The 21,802-nt window shown below is 44.4% G+C and overlaps 1 protein-coding gene across 1 annotated transcript in view; it reads right to left on the bottom strand.

Moving 5' to 3' along the window:
- LOC124620179 (hemicentin-2) overlaps positions 1 to 21,461 on the bottom strand; it is a 152,454-nt gene extending 130,993 nt beyond the window's left edge. The window contains exons 1-2 of the mRNA XM_047146849.1: positions 21,292 to 21,461; positions 10,485 to 10,681 (exon numbers count right to left, since the gene is read on the bottom strand). Coding sequence (XP_047002805.1) covers positions 10,485 to 10,681; positions 21,292 to 21,461 — 367 coding nt within the window. The remainder of the gene's footprint in view (positions 1 to 10,484; positions 10,682 to 21,291) is intronic.
- Between the last annotated feature and the right edge of the window lie 341 nt (positions 21,462 to 21,802).

The following is a 21,802-nucleotide window of genomic DNA, read 5'->3' as shown; positions in this document are numbered from 1 at the left end:
CTGCACTATCCGTTACAGCCATGCGGATAAGATGCCTGTCATCTCGGCTGCTAGTGATACGAGGCCGTTGGGATCCAGCACGGCGTTCACAATTACCCTCCTGAACCCACCAATTCCATATTCTGCTAACAGTCATTGGATCTCGACCAACGCGAGCAGCAATGTCGCGATACGATAAACCGCAATCGCGATAGGCTACAATCCGACGTTTATCAAAGTCGGAAACGTGATGGTACGCATTTCTCCTCCTTACTCGAGGCATCACAACAACGTATCACCAGGCAACGCCGGTCAACTGCTGTTTGTTTATGACAATAGGTTGGAAACTTTCCCCATGTCAGCACGTTGTAGGTGTCGCCACCGACGCCAACCTTGTGTGAATGCTCTGAAAAGCTAATCATTTGCATATCACAGCATCTTCTTCCTGTCGGTTAAACTTCGCGTCTGTAGTACGTCGTCTTAGTGGTAAGTAGTGTACATGGGACGGAAACATGGCGCGTTACATTGCCAACATTTTTAAACCATTTGTGGTAGCATTCACGGAGGAGGGAACACCTACAGCTACTTCTAGCAGGATGGAGCAATGCCCACATAGCCGGCCGAACCTTGCAGTACATTTCTCGTTGTGCATGTAAGCATTAACAATATATTTTAGAATTCGGAGGAGAACTTCGGAGATTGAAATTTTGTAACAAGAACTCGCCGCAACGAAAAACGCCTTTGAAACTTCCGAGCAGATTAAAACTGTGTGCCGGACCGAGACTCGATGTCCAGAGTTCCAGTCTCGGTCAGGCACACATTTTTAATCTGCCACAAAGTCCGCTGCAGAGTGAAGATCTCATTCTAAAAACGCCTTTGTTTTAGTGATTGCCACCCAAACTCTTTTATCATAACCGTGACACTCTCTCCTCTATTTCGCGATAATGCGAAACGAACTGCCCCCTTCGAACTTTTTTGATGTCCTCCGTCGACCTGATCGGATAAGGATCACAAGCTGCACAACTGTACAGCAGCAGAGAACGGGCAAGCGGAATGTCCGTAGTCTCTTTAATAGACCTGTTACAGGTTGTAAGTTACTGCCCATAAAACACAGTCTTTGGCTTGCCTTCCCCACAAAGTTATCTACGTGATCGTTCTAGTTCAAGCTGTTCGTAATTGTAATTCTTTGGTATTTAGTTGAGACGATAGCCATTAGATCTGCGTGATTTATTACGTAACCGAAGTTTAACGGATTCCCTTTAGTACTCATGTGGATGATCTCACACTTTCCATTATTTATGGTGAGTTGCACAGTACCGGTACCTTGTTTACATCATTTTGCAATTGGTTTTTTATGTTCTGATGACTTTATTCGACGATAAATGACAATGCCGTACAGTACCTCTGTTTCACTCTTTGATTTTCCGTCAGTTACTACGAACTGCGAATCTTCCTGACAGGAAGTTACGACTACAGTCTCACAACGCAGGCGATACTCCACAGGCACGAAATCTCATTGTAATCCACTTGTGACGAGCAGCATGACACGTCTTTCGGAAATCTAGAAACATGGAATGTGTCTGAGATCCCCTGTCGATAGCACTCATTACATCAGAATAAAGATATAGTTGTGTTTCTCGAAAACGATATTTTCTGAATCCGTTCTGACTGTTTGTCACTAGATCGTTTTCATCGACGTACTTCTTAATATTCGAAAACTGTAAATGTTTCAAAATCCTACTGCAAATCGACGTCAGTGATGTGGGTCAATTACTCGTGCTTCTTTTCTTGAGAATTTGTGTGACCTGTGCGGATCTTTCGTCGAGCGAGCGGTTGTGTACGATGGTTAAGTTCGGAGTTATTACATCAGCATCATCTGAAGGGAATCACAAAAAAATGGTTCAAATGGCTCTGAGCACTATGGGACTCAACTGCTGAGGTCATGAGTCCCCTAGAACTTAGAACTAGTTAAACCTAACTAACCTAAGGACATCACAAACATCCATGCCCGAGGCAGGATTCGAACCTGCGACCGTAGCGGTCTTGCGGTTCCAGACTGCAGCGCCTTTAACCGCACGGCCACTTCGGCCGGCTTTTGGATCACAGGGCTTGCCTTTATTAAGTGGTTTATCTGCTTTGCTACGCCGACGATGTCCACTTCTAGGTTACTCATGTTAAAAGCAGTTTTTGATTCGAATTTTGGAATACTTCCTTCGTATTCTTTGGTGAAACCAAGGGAAGTAAATCGCGCGTCCGACCTGTATGTGAATCATGTAAACGTTGCACCATCTGGTATAGTATTTTAAGAGTATTTGTGTCGTATTTCCGGGGTGGAGATTGCGAAACAGCACTTCGTCTAAACGAGCATGGAAAAAAAATGGTTCAAATGGCTCTGAGCACTATGGGACTTAACATCTGTGGTCATCAGTCCCCTAGAACTTAGAACTACTTAAACCTAACTAACCTAAGGACATCACGGATTCGAACCTGCGACCGTAGCAGTCGCGCGGTTGTGGACTGAGCGCCTAGAACCGCTAGACCACCGCGGCCGGCAAACGAGCATGGAAAACCGCCTATAAACCACACTAGGCTTGTACGAAATCAGTGTTCAATAATCCTCCTCGAGGATTACCTCCTAGTCTCCTAAGCTAACGCTCGGGCGTTTACACGAGAAGGTACGCTATTGTTGTTTACTTTTAATCATGAAAGTTCCGTCACCCACGAAGCTTTGCCCAATCTTGAAATGTGGGACGAAAGGGAAATTTTAGTCGTTCATATAAAAAAAAACCTATTTGGCTTCGGAGCTGGGTGGTTAGCGCGGCTGATTGCCATGCGAAGAACCCGGGTTCGATTCCCGGTATTGTCAGGGATTTTCCTCCTTGAGAGGACTGGTATACGCGGTGCACTCAGCCTTGTGCTGCTATTCCAGGAGCTGCATGACCTAGTGGTAGCGACTCCAGGTCATGAAAACCGACAAAGGCCGTGAGAGAGTGTGCTGGCACCACGACTCCCCATACCGTATTTAATGACACCATTATCAGAGGAAGACACGGCGATCGGTCGGTACTGGTGGGCACACCAAAGCGGCGTTTACGTTTTCATGAAGCACCACCACTCTATTCCCTAATTCGCTAAATCTTGATCGCATAATTACTTACGTCATACGGAAGACTTCCTTCAATTCAAAATTTGAACATGGCATACCCTTATTTTAGTTAATCAGTTAGTTAACATCAACAAAAGCAAAACGAGGACAATGGAATGTAGTCGAATTAAATCGGCTGACGCTGAGGGAATTAGATTGGGAAATGAGACACTTAAAGTAGTAAAGGAGTTTTGCTATTTGGAGAGCAAAATAACTGATGATGGTCGAAGTAGAGAGGATATAAAATGTAGACTGGCAATGGCAAGGAAAGCGTTTCTGAAGAAGAGAAATTTGTTAACATCGAGTATAGATTTAAGCGTCAGGAAGTGGTTTCTGAAAGTATTTGTATGGAGTGTAGCCATGTATGGAAGTGAAACATGGACGATAAATAGTTTGGACAAGAAGAGAATAGAAGCTTTCGAAATGTGGTGCTACAGAAGAATGCTGAAGATTAGATGGGTAGATCACATAACTAATGAGGAGGTATTGAATAGAATTGGGGAGAAGAGGAGTTTGTGGCACAACTTGACTAGAAGAAGGGATCGGTTGGTAGGACATGTTCTGAGGCATCAAGGGATCACCAATTTAGTATTGGAGGGCAGCGTGGAGGGTAAAAATCGTAGAGGAAGACCTAGAGATGAATACACTAAGCAGATTCAGAAGGATGTAGGCTGCAGTACGTGCTGGGAGATGAAGCAGCTTGCACAGGATAGAGTAGCATGGAGAGCTGCATCAAACCAGTCTCAGGACTGAAGACCACAACAACAACACATGGTCGACCAAATGTTAACGTAGACTCCGTACAGTGGGTCAACTTGTAAGTAGCCTGTTAATATGTCCGTATGTTGGCAGCGCTTTAGACTGCATTAATATCACTGACAGCGTTGAGCGCCATCTGTAAGAGACTCTGTGGCACAGCGTACGAACCACACTTACAGGTGTTTGAAACTCTAGAATGTATTTAATTTACGAAAAAAAATGAATGAGCTGTTACATTTTAAACTTCATGTTTAGAGAAAATTCCAATTTTGTAGTTAATTGCCTCAATTTTAGCAGAGTTTTTAATAGACTTGGAAAATTCTAGACCAAATATGGTTTGTATGCTGTGCAAAATTCATCGAATAATCTGTCTTACTTATGAAGAAAAGTGTACCTATAGCAACAAATGGAGCCATTAGTAAGTGAAAAAATAATGAAAGAGATTATGGAATAGGAGGCAAACTTTTGCAGGCAATTAAAGGTATTTATCTATGTAATCAGGCAGCAGTTAGAGTTGACGGTAAATTGAGTTCATGGTTCAGAGTAGTTTCAGGGGTAAGACAAGGCTGCAACCTGTCTCCGCTGTTGTTCATATTATTTATGGATCATATGTTGAAAACAATAGACTGGCTGGGTGAGATTAAGATATGTGAACACAAAATAAGCAGTCTCGCATAGGCGGATGACTTAGTTGTGATGGCAGATTCGATTGAAAGTTTGCAAAGTAATATTTCAGAGCTAGATCAGAAATGTAAGGACTGTGATGTGAAGAATAGCATCTCCAAAACGAAAGTAATGTCAGTGGGAAAGAGATATAAACGGATTGAGTGCCAAATAGGAGGAACCAAGTTAGAACAGGTGGACGGCTTCAAGTACTTAGGATGCATATTCTCACAGGATAGCAACATAGTCAAAGAACTGGAAGCGAGGTGTAGCAAAGCTAATGCAGTGAGCGCTCAGCTACGATCTACTCTCTTCTGCAAGAAGGAAGTCAGTATCAAGACTAAGTTATCTGTGCAGCGTTCAATCTTTCGACCAACTTTGTTGTATGGGAGCGAAAGCTGGGTGGATTCAGGTTACCTTATCAATAAGGTTGATGTTAGGGATATGAAAGTAGCTAGGATGATTGCAGTTACTAGTAGATGGGAACAATGGCAGGAGGGTGTCTACAATGAGGAAATCAAAGAAAAACTGGGAATGAACTCTATAGATGTAGCAGTTAGGGTGAACAGGCTTAGGAGGTGGGGACATGTTACACGCATGGGAGAAGCAAGGTTACCCAAGAGACTCATGGGTTCAGCAGTAGAGGGTAGGAGGAGTCGGGGCAGACCAAGGAGAAGGTACCTGGATTCGGTCAAGAATGATTTTGAAGTAATAGGCTTAACATCAGAAGAGGCACCAATGTTAGCACTGAGTAGGGGATCATGAGGAATTTTATAAGGGGGACTATGCTCCAGACAAAACGCCGATGATGATGATGATTTATTTTGTTATGTTTTTGAACTTCCACTGCTATTAGCGTGGATCCTGAATCCTTGCTGGTCCTGCTGACAAAGTTTTATGAATTTGTTTGTAAAAGTCCTGGGGTGCCTCTCCTGTTCCAAGTCGGCCCGTTTGACGTCCTGCCGCTCCTTATAGGCATTCTTGACTAACGTCAAATCAGGTATAAGTAACGCTCTCGATCGTTACAACATGCATTTAAAGCAATCCTGATAGGCGTCCCCAAACTCTTATGTGACTGGCTTGAAATGAGAATAGACGTCATCTTTGAGATGTAGGAGCACGCCTACCAACTTTCTTTGATGTCTCGTACTCGTAACTCCGTCTTGGTTTTGCAATTTTTTTTTTTCCCATCAGTGTTTTGGACTGCTAGTGTCTCTCTCCCTGTACAAGTATGCGAAATGTGTCTAACGGGACGAGGTCGATTAGTGAACATCACGTGCCCGTTGACCTAGCACGGCTGACAGTGGAAATAAACGTATCGTTTGTGAACGGCGTCGGCAGTAGGGTGAAACGCCGAGGCGCGAAGCTTTACTGCTCTCGGGCAGGGTGTCCCTGGCATCAGGTTCGGCCGGCCACCGGCTATGGGGCTGCCATTCTCCCGTTACTGTTGTGGTCTGCAGCGGGCCAATTGACGTTACAGCGCAGCAATCGAGCGCACGCAATCAATCCGCACGGGGGGAGGGGCTCAAATGCCACTGTTTGCGAGCACCCGGGGGCTACTACGCACGGAACCTGCTAGAACACACACAGCAATTGCATATGCCTAAACAACAAATGCTCGGTGTATGTCTGCCTTCTAGGCAACAAGCTAACCAGCGTTGCTGTAACAAGTCGACGTCGACTTGTGTTCATCGTGTCACATTTCTGCATAGAGGCTAACATTTTTCTTTATCGTTTATTGCAACACTGTAAAGGATAATTACGTCACTATTACAGCTAGTATACAGGGTACTTCAAAGAGACTGATCCGAAATGACAAGACTACAGGGTGTTACAAAAAGGTACGGCCAAACTTTCAGGAAACATTCCTCACACACAAAGAAAGAAAATATGTTATGTGGACATGTGTCCGGAAACGCTTACTTTCCATGTTAGAGCTCATTTTATTACTTCTCTTCAAATCACATTAATCATGGAATGGAAACACACAGCAACAGAACGTACCAGCGTGACTTCAAACACTTTGTTACAGGAAATGTTCAAAATGTCTCCGTTAGCGAGGATGCAAGGATCCATCCTTCGTCGCATGGAATCCCTGATGCGCTGTTACAGCCCTGGAGAATGGCGTATTGTATCACAGCCGTCCACAATACGAGCGCGAAGAGTCTCTACATTTGGTACCGGAGTTGCGTAGACAAGAGCTTTCAAATGCCCCCATAAATGAAAGTCAAGAGGGTTGAGGTCAGGAGAGCGTGGAGGCCATGGAATTGGCCCGCCTCTACCAATCCATCGGTCACCGAATCTGTTGTTGAGAAGCGTACGAACACTTCGACTGAAATGTGCAGGAGCTCCATCGTGCATGAACCACATGTTGTGTCGTACTTGTAAAGGCACATGTTCTAGCAGCACAGGTAGAGTATCCCGTATGAAATCATGGCGGTGAATCGAGGAAGTACAGTAGATACTGACGAAACTAAAATGAGCTCTAACATGGAAATTAAGCGTTTCCGGTCACATGTCCACGTTACATCTTTTCTTTATTTGTGTGTGAGGAATGTTTCCTGAAAGTTTGACCGTACCTTTTTGTAACACCCTGTATACTTTCCACAGTAACGACTACAGAAGTAATGGCTAACATTGAACTTAAGCATCGAGACTGGGTCCAGTCGCAAGTTACCGCTTCGTGTGGGGTATTCAAGGTGCACCTACACTATCTGAGCAGAAATATCCAGGCACCCCTATGTTTTACATGTTAGTACAGTATTCCGGTTGCTATGGGTTTATTGATCGATTGTCATTTTTTATTTCTAGTTCACTGTTGCTGTTTGAGTTTACATATTGTCACTTTGCCATCTGGAGACAATGACTGGAACTGTGGGATTCACATTAATGAAGCATCCCATGGGAACATCATTCTACTACGTCCATGTCGTTGTTCCTGGGTAACGCTAAAAGTACATTTTCTACAAAAATAGGTTAATTTGGCGTAAGTAAAAAATTGGTGCACATTTTTTACCGATTTGATGCGTCTCTCTCGGATAATTCTAAATAAATCAGAGTTCTTCCCCAATTTTACTTTTTCTCTATTTCAGCGCCATCTGTCAATAGTTTAAAAAATGTTTCAACAAAACTTGATTACTTTTTTATGGAGAATCCGAATCTGCAATAAAAAATGCGTGTTTCCATTTAAGATTTAAAAGTTGCCCCCCCCCCCCCCCCGTCCCACCAAAGGGTGCGGGGGCTGGAGGTCACGTGTAGTATCATTTGATGTCCCCATTTGAGCTTTAGGTCTTGTTTTACCCAAGAAATTCTTATAATCGATCTGAGGCATGAATTAGCAAACCAGCGTTTAATAGTACTAGTTGAAAACAGTCTTGGTTGCAATTTTAGTTCAAAAAATGGCTCTGAGCACTATGGGACTTAACTTCTAAGGTCATCAGTCCCTTAGAACTTAGAACTACACTCCTGGAAATGGAAAAAAGAACACATTGACACCGGTGTGTCAGACCCACCATACTTGCTTGCTCCGGACACTGCGAGAGGGCTGTACAAGCAATGATCACACGCACGGCACAGCGGACACACCAGGAACCGCGGTGTTGGCCGTCGAATGGCGCTAGCTGCGCAGCATTTGTGCACCGCCGCCGTCAGTGTCAGCCAGTTTGCCGTGGCATACGGAGCTCCATAGCAGTCTTTAACACTGGTAGCATGCCGCGACAGCGTGGACGTGTACCGTATGTGCGGTTGACGGACTTTGAGCGAGGGCGTATAGTGGGCATGCGGGAGGCCGGGTGGACGTACCGCCGAATTGCTCAACACGTGGGGCGTGAGGTCTCCACAGTACATCGATGTTGTCGCCAGTGGTCGGCGGAAGGTGCACGTGCCCGTCGACCTGGGACCGGACCGCAGCGACGCACGGATGCACGCCAAGACCGTAGGATCCTACGCAGTGCCGTAGGGGACCGCACCGCCACTTCCCAGCAAATTAGGGACACTGTTGCTCCTGGGGTATCGGCGAGGACCATTCGCAACCGTCTCCATGAAGCTGGGCTACGGTCCCGCACACCGTTAGGCCGTCTTCCGCTCACGCCCCAACATCGTGCAGCCCGCCTCCAGTGGTGTCGCGACAGGCGTGAATGGAGGGACGAATGGAGACGTGTCGTCTTCAGCGATGAGAGTCGCTTCTGCCTTGGTGCCAATGATGGTCGTATGCGTGTTTGGCGCCGTGCAGGTGAGCGCCACAATCAGGACTGCATACGACCGAGGCACACAGGGCCAACACCCGGCATCATGGTGTGGGGAGCGATCTCCTACACTGGCCGTACACCACTGGTGATCGTCGATGGGACACTGAATAGTGCACAGTACATCCAAACCGTCATCGAACCCATCGTTCTACCATTCCTAGACCGGCAAGGGAACTTGCTGTTCCAACAGGACAATGTACGTCCGCATGTATCCCGTGCCACCCAACGTGCTCTAGAAGGTGTAAGTCAACTACCCTGGCCAGCAAGATCTCCGGGTCTGTCCCCCATTGAGCATGTTTGGGACTGGATGAAGCGTCGTCTCACGCGGTCTGCACGTCCAGCACGAACGCTGGTCCAACTGAGGCGCCAGGTGGAAATGGCATGGCAAGCCGTTCCACGGGACTGCATCCAGCATCTCTACGATCGTCTCCATGGGAGAATAGCAGCCTGTATTGCTGCGCAAGGTGGATATACACTGTACTAGTGCCGACATTGTGCATGCTCTGTTGCCTGTGTCTATGTGCTTGTGGTTCTGTCAGTGTGATCATGTGATGTATCTGACCCCAGGAATGTGTCAATAAAGTTTCCCCTTCCTGGGACAATGAATTCACGGTGTTCTTATTTCAATTTCCAGGAGTGTACTTGAACCTAACTAACCTAAGGACATCTCACACATCCATGCCCGAGGCAGGATTCGAACCTGCCCAGACTGTAGCGCCTAGAACCGCTCGGCCACACCGGCCGGCTCAATTTTAGTATTTTTTTTTGTTTATAAACTATGCGTTTCACCTTATTTAGGCATCTTCATGCTGATCTTAATTTGGTATTTCTTAGGACGATCCTTTAGACAGTGTAGCTAAAGGGCGTCGTCGAGTACATCAGGCCAACAATGCCTGAGGTTAACGAAGGCCGGTGGTAATATATGGCTCAGAAATATAGACAATGGTAGGAGTCCTTAGTGAGAGGAATATGTTAAGAAAGATATTTGCAGTAATGAGTGAGGCAGGGCAGCAGAGAAAAAAGAAAACAGGGAGCTGGAAGAACTGTAGGGCTACGCTAACGATGTTTCGGAAATCAAGTGCAACACATCAAGGTGGTTGGGCCACTACAGAGGAAACCTAAGTGGCAAAAGGCGCAGAGGGAGGCGACGAAAACGATGGCTAGATAATGCGGAGAATGACTCGAGAAGAATGGGAGTAGGAAGATGGAGCAAATGAGCAGAAGATCATAAGACCCAACGCCGTTCATGTGCTGCAGCGCCAAGGAGTAATTAAATGAACGGTAATGGAGCCTGGGGAAATAGTTTTACTACTGAACTTCGTCACATTTGTCAAACATCCCCCTTAAAAATCTTTGCCAAAAAAAAATTTTCGAAAGTGCGTGAATTCCTATGGGACCAAACTGCTCAAGTCATCAGCCGCTAGACTTACACACTACTTAAACTAACTTACGTAAAGACCAACACACACAGCCATGTCCGAGGGAGGACTCGAACCTCCGGCGGGAGGGTCTTTCCTATTACAGCGAATTTAAGAGACCCCTACGGTTTTAAGTGCTTCAGGCTTAGCGAGAAACCATTTTCGTAAACAAGTGAAGGCCAGAATCGTATTGTTTCTGGCGCAGGCCGCGTTGCGTATGGGAATCAAGGTTAGCGCGCGGCAGCAGCAGGAGTCGGTTTGGTTTTTCTCTGCCTGGGGCTACGCCTCGGGCCGGAAGGGGCCCGGGCAGCCGATCCGACAGAAAGCAGGCGGGCCTGCTCCTCGGTGGGCGCGCCGCGCCGGCCGCCTGCCAGTATGTAATTCCAGAGGGCCCCAACCGGTCCGGATCGCGGTCAGAGCGGCCGAGCGCGCCGTCACAGCCGTGGCGTAGCACAGACAGACACGTCAGCCTGCCGAGAGACACGGCAGAGTTAGCCACGGTCCTATTTAAACAGCTGGCATTTGACGGCGAGTGGCATGGCTTGCTCCCACCATCGCGCACCGATGGGTGCTGTAATGGCATTACCACTGTGTTGCTACTTTTGCTACCATTGTGCCTGCCGATTCTCTAGCACATTGTAGACCAAGCCCGAGCGTAGATCGGGCAACAACATTCCGTTGAAAACATCGAGTACAGGTTACGGCTGCTGATAAAAAAAAAAAAAACTATATACAGTAAAAACTCGATTAACCGTCACTCTTTAAACCGTCAGTTTCTGTTAACCGTCACTGCTGTAACAACATAATAATACTGTAATAACCGAATGCTCTAAGGTGCAGTGACGCGTTCGCTTTGTTTATTTACTCCATTTTAGTGGAAAGTGAATGTATCCGCCCGCCGTAGAATGGTACATAAAATATGACCTTCAGTTGACGTGCTAACACATCTCCCCCTTTTCTTGTCTTTGTCTCACTTGTGAGTCAACAATCACCACTGGATCGGTTTCCAGTTGTTGCGAGAAGACTGTAATTGTCGCAGTGTATCTAGCGAGCTGTGCCGTGTTACGTGTTTTCCATTTGAATAAGCTTTATTGACTAATATTTTACACTACCGTATTTGGTGCAGGTGTGTGTGATACGGTGACTTGATAAAATGTCTGAAAAACGTAAACGTGTTGTTTTAGGACTTAATCAAAAACTTGAAATTGTAAAAAGCTTAAGAAAGGGCGAAACTGCGACAAGTGTAGTGCTGATTTATGGTATTGGAAGAACAACAGTTAACGATATAGAACGTGATGCTGATAAAATAGAACAACATGTGTCAACAATGCAGAGCACGTATGGAGATGTGCGAACAAGAAAGACAATGAAACCTGCAAAGTATGATGAACTGAACACTGCAATGTACCGATGGTTTTTACAAACAAGAAGTCAGGGGATTCCACTTTCAGGGCCTATAATAATGGCCAAGGCTGTTGAAATGAACAACAAGCATGATGGTGACTCGTCTTTTAAAGCAAGTATCGGATGGCTCGACAAGTTTAAATTTCGTCATGGCATTCGCCAACTTGATATCAGTGGAGAATAAGTCAGCGCGGATAGCTCTGTAATTGCTGAGTTCCGAGAACAGTTTAAAGAAAAAATGGCTGAATTGAATCTTGTTAGGGAGCAAGTTTACAATTGTGATGAAACTGGGCTTTATTGGAAGGCTTTACCACAAAAGACATTAGCATCACTCTCTGAAAAAGCTACTCCAGGTTTCGAAGTACAAAAAGATCGCATCACTGCTATGGTTTGCGCAATTGCGACCGGCAATCATAGGCTACCCCTACTTGTGATTGGGAAATCAAGAAAATCTCGTGCATTCAAGAATTTGAATGCTCTCCTTGCACTACGCCCAGAACAGTGCTTGGATGGATCAATCAATTTTTTCTGACTGGTTTCACAAACAATTTGTACCTCAAGTTAGGGCACATTTGGCTGAAAAGAAGTTGCCACAGAAAGCGCTATTGCTATTAGACAATGCCCCAACGCACCCTACTTGTGAAATGAAAAGTGATGACGGCAACATAACATGTCTCTTCCTTCCAGCAAACACAACTTCACTTATACAGCCCATGGATCAGGGAATCATCGAAAAAATGAAACGTCGTTATAGAAAAACATTTATAGAAAGTTTGCTCTCATCTGATGAATCAACATCTGCAAAACAGTTTTGTAGGTCTTACAGTATTAAAGACGCCATTTTCAATGTTGCCAGTGCATGGAGTGATTTGTCAGTGTCAAATCTCAAGAACGGCTGGAATAAACTTTGGCATCACCCTAGAGGTGAAGAATCGGAGGAACCTGAGTGTGTGACAGTTGACGAGATGGTCAATTTGTGCAATAATTTACAAATCAGCACAAATTTGACGTCAGAAGAAGTATCAGAGTGGTTAGAGTGTGACAAAGTGGATGGGGGTTTTCAAATTTTGAGTGATGACGAAATTGTTGCCAGCGTAAGAGGCACCAAAGAAGAAGAAGAAGGGGCTGATGAAGACGAGGGTTCAAACCATGAAGAAAAACAATTAGCCATTCAGAGGCCGAAACAATGCTGTTGAAAGTCAATGGTTTGAAAGTCAAGAAGAGGCTAATGCAACGCAGGCACTACTGCTCCGAAAAATACGAAATATTGCCGCGATGAAAGCTCGAACATCAAAAAGGCAGAAGAAATTGACTGACTGTTTCCAAGCTAGATAAACTATTTCACCTGTAAGTTTATAGTACAGTACAGTACTGTACATTACGTATTTTGCAACTTTTGTAGCTACTGTACGGATGTTTATATCATGTAATAAATAGTTTTATTTGCTATTACAATCGTGTTTAATTTGTTTTCGCTCCGAAATATTATTATATTACTGCGAGAGTGATATGTGTCTATACATAAAATAATTGATTGAGGTTATGTTTCGGAGGAATACAGTGTTTCTGTTATCTGTCTATTCGCTCAACCGTCACGACCACGGTCCCGAAGGTGACGGTTAATCAAGTTTCCACTGTATATGCATCTGTCACGAAAAATATCGATATAACGGGCGACGTTTATTCTGCGTTATTTCGATACATCGATATGGAAATGACACTATCGAGAAACGATATTTTTATTGTTTTTTTTCGCCATTTTTGCCAAATATTTGGAAGTGTTCTTTTGAAATACTAGCAGAACATAATTTTACTTTCACTGTGTGGAGGAGTCTTACTACTTTTCGAGCTTTCATCACGTCCGGTTTTTCTCTTTGGCCGTGTGAAGCAAGTAAAGGTGGCACTAAGAAGTCCGATTGCACTGAGGGAGGGCGGGGGGGGGGGGGGGGGGGGGGGAGAGGGTGTGAATGAAATAACAAGATTTCCACGTGAAGAACGCGCCATTTGCGATAAAAAACAATTTTTAACGCAACTAGTGTGCTACTTCTGCACATCGGCATTCTTCGAAACAGTTGCTGAAAAAGGTGAACAAAAATCTAAATGAAAAGATTCATCTTTGAAACGGGCGGAAATCTGTAAGCGGAGACGCTGACATAATTGGCATCCGAAACCGCGCTGCTGCTACGGTCGCAGGTTCGAATCCTGCCTCGGGCATGGATGTGTGTGATGTCCTTAGGTTAGTTAGGTTTAAGTAGTTCTAAGTTCTAGGGGACTGATGACCTCAGATGTTAAGTCCCATAGTGCTCAGAGCCATCTGAACCATTTGAACATAATTGGCGCTCGATGCTACCAACAGGTACTGCAACGTTTAACTTCACCACGCAATTTTAACACTACAACTACTAGTTTGCTGGCGTTTACAGAAATGAAAAAAACAGGTCAGCCGACAAAAGTGTTCTCTAGAAATCCAGTATGTGACGAATCCGAACGACCGACCCATCGCACAATTTTTATTGTGCCACTAACACGTAGTTAGCAAAGTGGTTATTGCCAAGCATGAACGTGCATCGTTTTCCTTTCAATTCTTGCTCTAAGAGGGATAAGCTGGCTCCTAGCTTGTTGATATACAGAATATTCAATAATCAACCAATACTTACATAAACCGCTCTAAAAGCGGCAGTATATTTACAACGTTTAGCCGATACTTTTATAGGCCGGTAGGTCAACATTTCCACCGTCGGTATATCGATACGTTCTTCGATACATCGATGGCCGTTTATGGTTTTCTAAATATTGATATATCAAATTCCCGGTGTTTTTAAAAGTATCAACAGTCTTAGTGCAGGTACAGGTCGGGCCACGATTTTCTCGATACGCGAGCCATCTGTCCCCCGAAAACTGGACTCACTATGACAACAATGTGCGGACGTCTAGGTACCTGCCTCTTGACTGTCACTGCCTTCTGTTGTCAATTTTTAAAATTATTTCGAAAGGACTAATACAAAACGTAATAGCTGTTGTCTCGAATGACTGGCCAATATCGCCGCTCCTGAAGACCAATGACGCAACTGCAAAGTTCGAAAAATCGACTGTATTGCTTAGTCATCTCAGAAATAGGTAGCGCATACAGCGAGACGTCATCAGAAGTGCTATTATACGCAGTGCCGCAAGAGGGTAGTTGTGCCTTTATGGAAATATCGACCGTTGTGACTTAGGTTGGGAAGAACGTCATCAGAATTGTCAGTTGTGATGTTCAGTTTAATCAGTGAAGTAACGTATCCAGTGAAACAACGACGTTAAGTGCTGAACAATGCGAATAGAGAATCATTTCAACTGAAATCCTCTGTGCGATAACGACGTAAGAGTGCCCTGGGTCGTTGTTTTCCCGACGTTTGAGCAACTTCTGCGTCATAATCGTTTTTACTGTCATTGTTTTCTCAACTTTTGTGTCATAACTGCTCTTAGCGTCATTATTGATGTGAGTAAAATGACTTGAATACACTTAAGTAAATTCCATTTTTGTTTTATATGGGCAAAAATGAGAAATAAGATTTTGAGAGTTTTGTACGATTAGATGGCTCCTTACGTGGCCAAGGACGTTGACGGGAATATATTCAAAGTGTCTGAAATTAAATTATTTCGATATGAAAACGGAAGTGAAGTCTTTTAATATGAGTCCGAGTGGCGACAAGTTCAGTTTAAAGGCAGTAAGAGGCATTTAACAGGGAATGTAAAGGAAATTAATTTGGAATTGGAATATGCTTAATAATTTGGTACATGCTTATACTACGAAAATGACACTCTTAGAAAATAAAATTCGAGGTTTACATAGTTTGGTTAACACCAATGTCATCTCTAAATATTAATAGGGTTTCTATACCTGTCTTTCCACATAAATGTAATTTATTGCTCTTATATAATTTGTTTGGAAGTACTTTATGTAGCTCAGTGAATTATTTTATTTTATTGATAAGACGCATATAATAAAAACAATGATAGAACAATGAATACTGTAAGAATGAACTAAAAATAATAATTTAGATATTTATTTAAGTTTCTCCCATACACGTTCTTTGTCGGTATTTGTTATTTTGTTTAATAATATCAGATGAACAATGACATATTTGTCAGAATGGTGAATATGGTGCAATGCAGCAGAAATAATTGTTCTACCTTCTAGGGAACACAAGTGTCACGATTAGGCTGACTTTCAGTCCCATTGATAATTTTACTGTTGTTCGATGAAGTTTTGAAACAAGTTTTCTGCGCCTCCTGTAAACTTTTTACTTTGACAATGTCATTGTCTTTCTGGAACGGCGATATGATCGTACTGGCGTAATTTCGCGCATGCGCTCGTTAGGTTTTATAGTTTGCTGTAATTTTGCTGCATATATGTCATGTTTCTGGGGTGAGGAAGAAATTTTGGAAGCTCAAGAGGAATAAACTGCTCAATAACTCATCTCGCCATTTTTTGGAAGAATAATTATACTATCATCATTATTTTAAAATTTGTAATGTATCAAAGTAAATATGAACCAGTTACGTAAAAGTAATTGAAACATCGTGCTAACCCGTGATTTTCGTCTCATACTTGTGTCGCACTATCACTACTGACAGTTTACGCGGCACCGCACAGTAACTACTACGGAATTATTATAAAGAGCGTAGCACCGCTGCTACGGGTTATTTTCACTGTTTTATATTTGGCCGTACGCTCCGCCGGCTTCAAAGTGTACTCCGCCATTTTCTCCACACTGCCCCACCTTGTCTGGAAGGCTTCCCTTTTCCCTTAATGAAGCAGCCCTATTTTCGTCTGCCGCTCCCCATGTTGACGCAGATCGCCTCTTTCAGTCCAAAGCCTTCATAGGCGAGACGGGGGATAAAAGAGGCCCCATGAATCATCTCGCATTGTATTCGGAGATATTTCGGTTCAGATATAACGAGACAGCCTCCCATTTGATAAGCATCGCACTTTGTTCGCCGAGAAGACACGCGTGGAAAGTACACACCAGTGTTGCGTCCAGTATGAGTTCGCTGCATTCACAAATTTACATTTCTCGACACAAATTCGGCGCGGACATGGAATGACAGGCGTCAGAGTGAAACTTTCGGTAGATTCAACACTGTAATCGTTCTACGGAAGCCGTTTGCTTGGATGTTCAGTCTAAACAAAACTGCGTAGGTCGTGTTGCTAAGGTTACGTAGTGTCACGTATTCTCTCGCTCACCATCTTCATTTCCAGTTGTACCTATCGATGGTACTCCGGAGGAGATAGTGTAGAATTCTCTAATTTTAGCTCCGTGGTCGTTAACTGGGATGTACGCTAGTGCTTCTCTGAAGTGTCCGAACATGGCTCAAAGTAATTCTGTGAGTAACGCTGTGCACAACTTACATCGGGATATTATCGGTACAAAATTTGCAGGTATTCAACGTTTGCACCAACAAAACCGGCGATGGGAAGAAATAGCCCGAGAGTTTGTAATTGTTGTGGACATTTTCCATATTCTTCTCTCTGGTAGATGCTCGAATCTTCTCAGCATTCCCCGGCGTTGATTACTCTACATTAAAACTGACTTTATCTCAAAAAATTGTGAATAATGCTGTTGCCAAAATTATGACTTATCCAATGACATTAACTGTCAGTAGGTAGCAACGCCAAATTTGAAAGTAAGCTTAAACAATATTCTTCTAAGTTATTCCTTTTGTTTTTACTCGAAAACTTGTAACTTATTTAATGCTAAAGTGTTTCACATTTATTAAATATTGTTTTCTGTTATGTGAACTCGTCAGTAAATGTTCCTGTTAGTACTTTTCGGAAATTTATTTGCAAAACATGGTGAAAAATATCTGGCTTCAAGCGAAAGTCACTAACCTTTACGGGGGAAGTTCTCTCTGAAAATTTCAAGGAATCGTTTTTTTCTTCTTCGGCTTCATATGTTTTCTGGGATATCTACTTCACTGTATCCCAAGTTCGTCAAGAACTCCGTTATCGAGTTACAAGGCGATTTCTGTCAAAAATGTCTCCGAATGCCATTCACAGCGGGAAAAAAGTATTCAACATTTTATCTTAATGGACTATCGGGCATTATGGAAATAATGAACGTGCTCGAACTTGAGATCGGATCAGCCTGTTACAACTTTTTCACAAAAGCGGACGAAGAGCGTATCGAGCGAACAGAGCAGTGAATGACAGAAGCCGCCAAAGAGGTCCGCAGGACCTCCCTTTGGATCTGGAAGCATTGCCGTATGGTTCAGGGATCGCTGACTAGAGCTACAAGTAACGTAACCCAAAACTTTAAATGCGTCAACCGTATTTTCAAAGTGGCGGGACACAACTTGAGAACGACACATACGATTTTATTAGTTTTTTTTTTTTTGTGGGGAACTGCAGTTTAATCCACGCATAGTTAAAAGGTCTTTTAAAAACTTTTGTGGCAAGAATCTTCTAAAAATTGGAGAATCCGCTTGTAGTTGCTAAACATCATTTATTATGAAATCAATGTATCTTGTATAATTGGTTTCGCCATAATGAATTGCCTGTTCAGGTTAATTTGGCTGGATTACGTTGAGCTATTAAGCTATTGGCTCTGAGCACTATGGGACTCAACTGCTGTGGTCATTAGTCCCCGAGAACTTAGAACTACTTAAACCTAACTAACCTAAGGACATCACACACACCCATGCCCGAGGCAGGATTCGATCCTGCGACCGTAGTAGCAGCGCGGCTCCGGACTAGAGCGCCTAGAACCGCACGGCCACCGCGGCCGGCTATTAAGCTATTGGGAGATTGTATTTGGTTTAATAGCTTAATGCAATACAGCAAAATTAACATGAAGATGCGATTGATTATCGCGAAACCGATTGTACCTTGATGTCACAATAAATTATGTTTAGCAGCTAAAAGCGACAAATTCTTTTAAAAGAGCTTTTGACTATACTTAAAAGATTTTGACCGGAATTTGATGGTGGCATTTTAAATTGAATGCCCCATCAGCATGCGTAGCCGTTTTGCGTTATCTTCAACAGTTGATTTTCGGTGCAAGCTGTTGTCTCCACTTTGTGAGCTAAGAATATGAGTTTCGTTTCAACATGTCACCAGATTCTTATTTTATTAGTTTTGAAATATTCTATGTAGGTCGATAGAAATACTGGCCCAGTCCGAGGCAACTCCCGCGGATGACCTAAGTCTTTGGTTGCGAGGGGGTCCTCCCATCTGGTGCAGCGGTTGCAGGGAGCGTCCGATGTCGACACAAAAATTTCTTGAAGTTGAAAAGTGACGTGATTCGACGAGGTTCTCTTTTAAATTACTTTATTTGCACTTCTTAAAAACAAAAGTGTAGGGAATAAAGCTATATCGTCAGATGGAGCATTACATTTTCTTTTACTTAAAAAATCACAAAAAGCGCCGTATTTTTCATGCTTTAAAAGAGGGCTATCCCTTTAATCCAGCACAGCATGCCCTGAAAACAAACCTCCATGCTGAAGAAGCCCCACTATACCAGATGATGGAAGCTGGAGGAAAAAAAGGAGGATGGGGAGCCCTAAAATCGTAAAGGGTAGGGTGAATAGGGTTAAAGATAGGGAGCGGATAGATGACAGGGCGGATTTCGTTGTCAGGGAGTGAGTGTGTGTTGGGAGAGGATGTGTAAAGTGTGGAGTGGACTGTCTTGATATAGGCGCAGTAGCACAACAGTATTTGTGGTTGGGGCATATACGGAGGTTTTCATTGTAGGAGAGGAGTTGGAGAAAACAACTGCGTTCGTAAAGGGTTCTTCTAGGGAAGGACAAGCAGATTGGGAAAGTGATGAGAAGTGCGCCGTGTTCAAGAATTTGAATGCGCAGGTGACATTTGTGGAGGAGAGGACAGATCGGGTCGAGACTTTGTATGTATGGAGGATGATGATGAGGTCTATTGTGGTACATCCGTTGGATGGTTTGAAGATGGGGTTTCCGTATTAGTTAACGATCAAGTGTTAGTTCGAGATATTTTAGCGTGCTGTTTAACTACGCTCATGCTCATAAATTAGGATAATGCTGATACATGTTGAAACAACGCTCTGGTGGGCGGTTTGCGGATTTAAATCATATCAGGGTATGGCCGTGAGGTGTATTTGACCTGCGGTCGTCGCACGGTGGCGCTGGAAGCAGTCCACATACGCAGAGGTGTGTTGGTGCATGTAAGAGTGCGGTGCAGCGAGTAAGTGTGCAGACGTTTTCATCGTGCTAATGGTGACTGTGTGGAAAATGGCTCAGAGAACATATGATGCTATGAGGGATAGAATACTAGGGCGACTGGAGGCTGGTCAAACACAGCAGGTCGTAGCACGGGCCCTCTGTAGGCCACAAAGTGTGATCTAAAGATTACGGCAACTATTCCAGAAGACAGGAAACGTGTCCAAGCGCTACAGTACGGGACGTCCACAGTGTACAACACCACAAGAAGACCGATATCTCACCATCAGTGCCCGCAGACAGCCACGGAGTGCTGCAGGTAGCCTTGCTCGGGACCTTACCGCGGCCACTGGAACAGTTGTCTCCAGACACACAGTCTACAGACGACTGAACAGACATGGTTTTTTCGCCTGGAGACCTGAGCGGTGCATTCCACTGTCCCTGGTCACAGGAGAGCCCGTAAAGCCTCGTGTCAAGAACACAGTACATGTTCACTGGAACAGTGGTCACAGATTATGTTCACGGACGAGTCCAGGTATAGTCTGAACAGTGACCCTCGCCGGGTTTTCATCTGGCGTGAACCAGGAACCAGATACCAACCCCTTAACGTCCTTGAAAGGGACCTGTATGGAGGTCGTGGTTTGATGGTGTGGGGTGGGATCATGATTGGTGCACGTACACCCCTGCATATCTTTGACAGAGGAACTGTAACAGGTCAGGTGTGTCGGGACTTCATTTTGCACCAGTATGTCTGCCTTTTCAGGGGTGCAGTGGGTCCCACCATCCTCCTGATGGATGATAACGCACGGCCCCACCGAGCTGCCATTGTGGAGGAGTACCTTGAAACAGAAGATATCAGACGAATGGAATGGCCTGCCTGTTCTCCAGACCTAAACCCCTTCGAGCACATCTGGGATGCTCTCGGTCGACGTATCGCTCGCTGCACGTCTTCAAACCCCTACGACACTTCAGGAGCTACGACGGGCACTGGTGCAAGAATGGGAGGCTATACCCAAGCAGCTGCTCGACCACCTGATCCAGAGTATGCCAACCCGTTGTGGGGCCTGTGTACGTGTGCATGGCGATCATATCTCATATTAATGTCGGTGTACATGCGCTGAAACAGTGGCGTTTTGTAGCACATGTGTTTCTGGACGGTTTTTCTCAACTTATCACCAATACTGTGGAGTCATCTGTGTCGTGTGTGTTCCCTATGTGCCTATGCTATTAGAGCCAGTTTTGTGTAATGCCACGTTGTGTGGCACCACATTCTGCGATTATCCTTAATTTATGAGCATGAGTGTAGATAAGGTTGTTGGAATGAAGATTGCATATTAATGACAGAGAACGGTTAGTAAAGGCAACAGCGTAGATTAAGGCGGTAGAAAAGCGACCCGTCAGAACTGTAAGGAGTCAGATCTGTTAAACGTGAGAGACGCGGGACAGACCATGCACGGTGGCCGGATGAAGGCCAGCCAGTGTGGTACCAGTGCAGAGTATTTACTCTCGCAAGTCGCCGTCTGAACGCAGCGGTAGTGGCGCCAGCAGCGAAAGGCCGCCTGCCCGCGTCTGCTTCGCTTTAAATATAAACCCGCGGCGGACAGCGGATGAGCGCTTGAAAGCCTCGGTCCGCACAGGGCAGAGGCGTAATCCGCCTTGCAGGGAGCGCCGCATCGCGCATGCGCTGAAGCGCCCGCCTGCGAGTCGCTTTGTCGGATTCAGACAGCTTTATTTTTTCACACTGGCCGTGCACTTAACTGCCCGATTTTGCTTACTCAGCTAGAGTCCGTGGTAATTAATTAGACAGATTACTCGAAGTTTTTTTTTACGCTAGAAACAGTTGCGGTATAAACACATTACGTACTCAGAAGTGTGTTTGCAGCACTAAACTGCTTGTGTCTGTTTTCTTCCGAATATACGACGCAAAGATGTAGAGATTATTTTATTTCATGATTTCATTTTATTTTATTGGCTGTCGTTTACTAATGACCTATGACCTGGTGATTAAGACTGGT

This window comes from Schistocerca americana, chromosome 6 (assembly GCF_021461395.2).
Source record: "Schistocerca americana isolate TAMUIC-IGC-003095 chromosome 6, iqSchAmer2.1, whole genome shotgun sequence".
In the NCBI taxonomy this organism is placed as follows: domain Eukaryota; kingdom Metazoa; phylum Arthropoda; class Insecta; order Orthoptera; family Acrididae; genus Schistocerca; species Schistocerca americana.
Note: the sequence above shows the minus strand (reverse complement) of the source record. Positions and strands in the feature narration are given on the sequence as shown.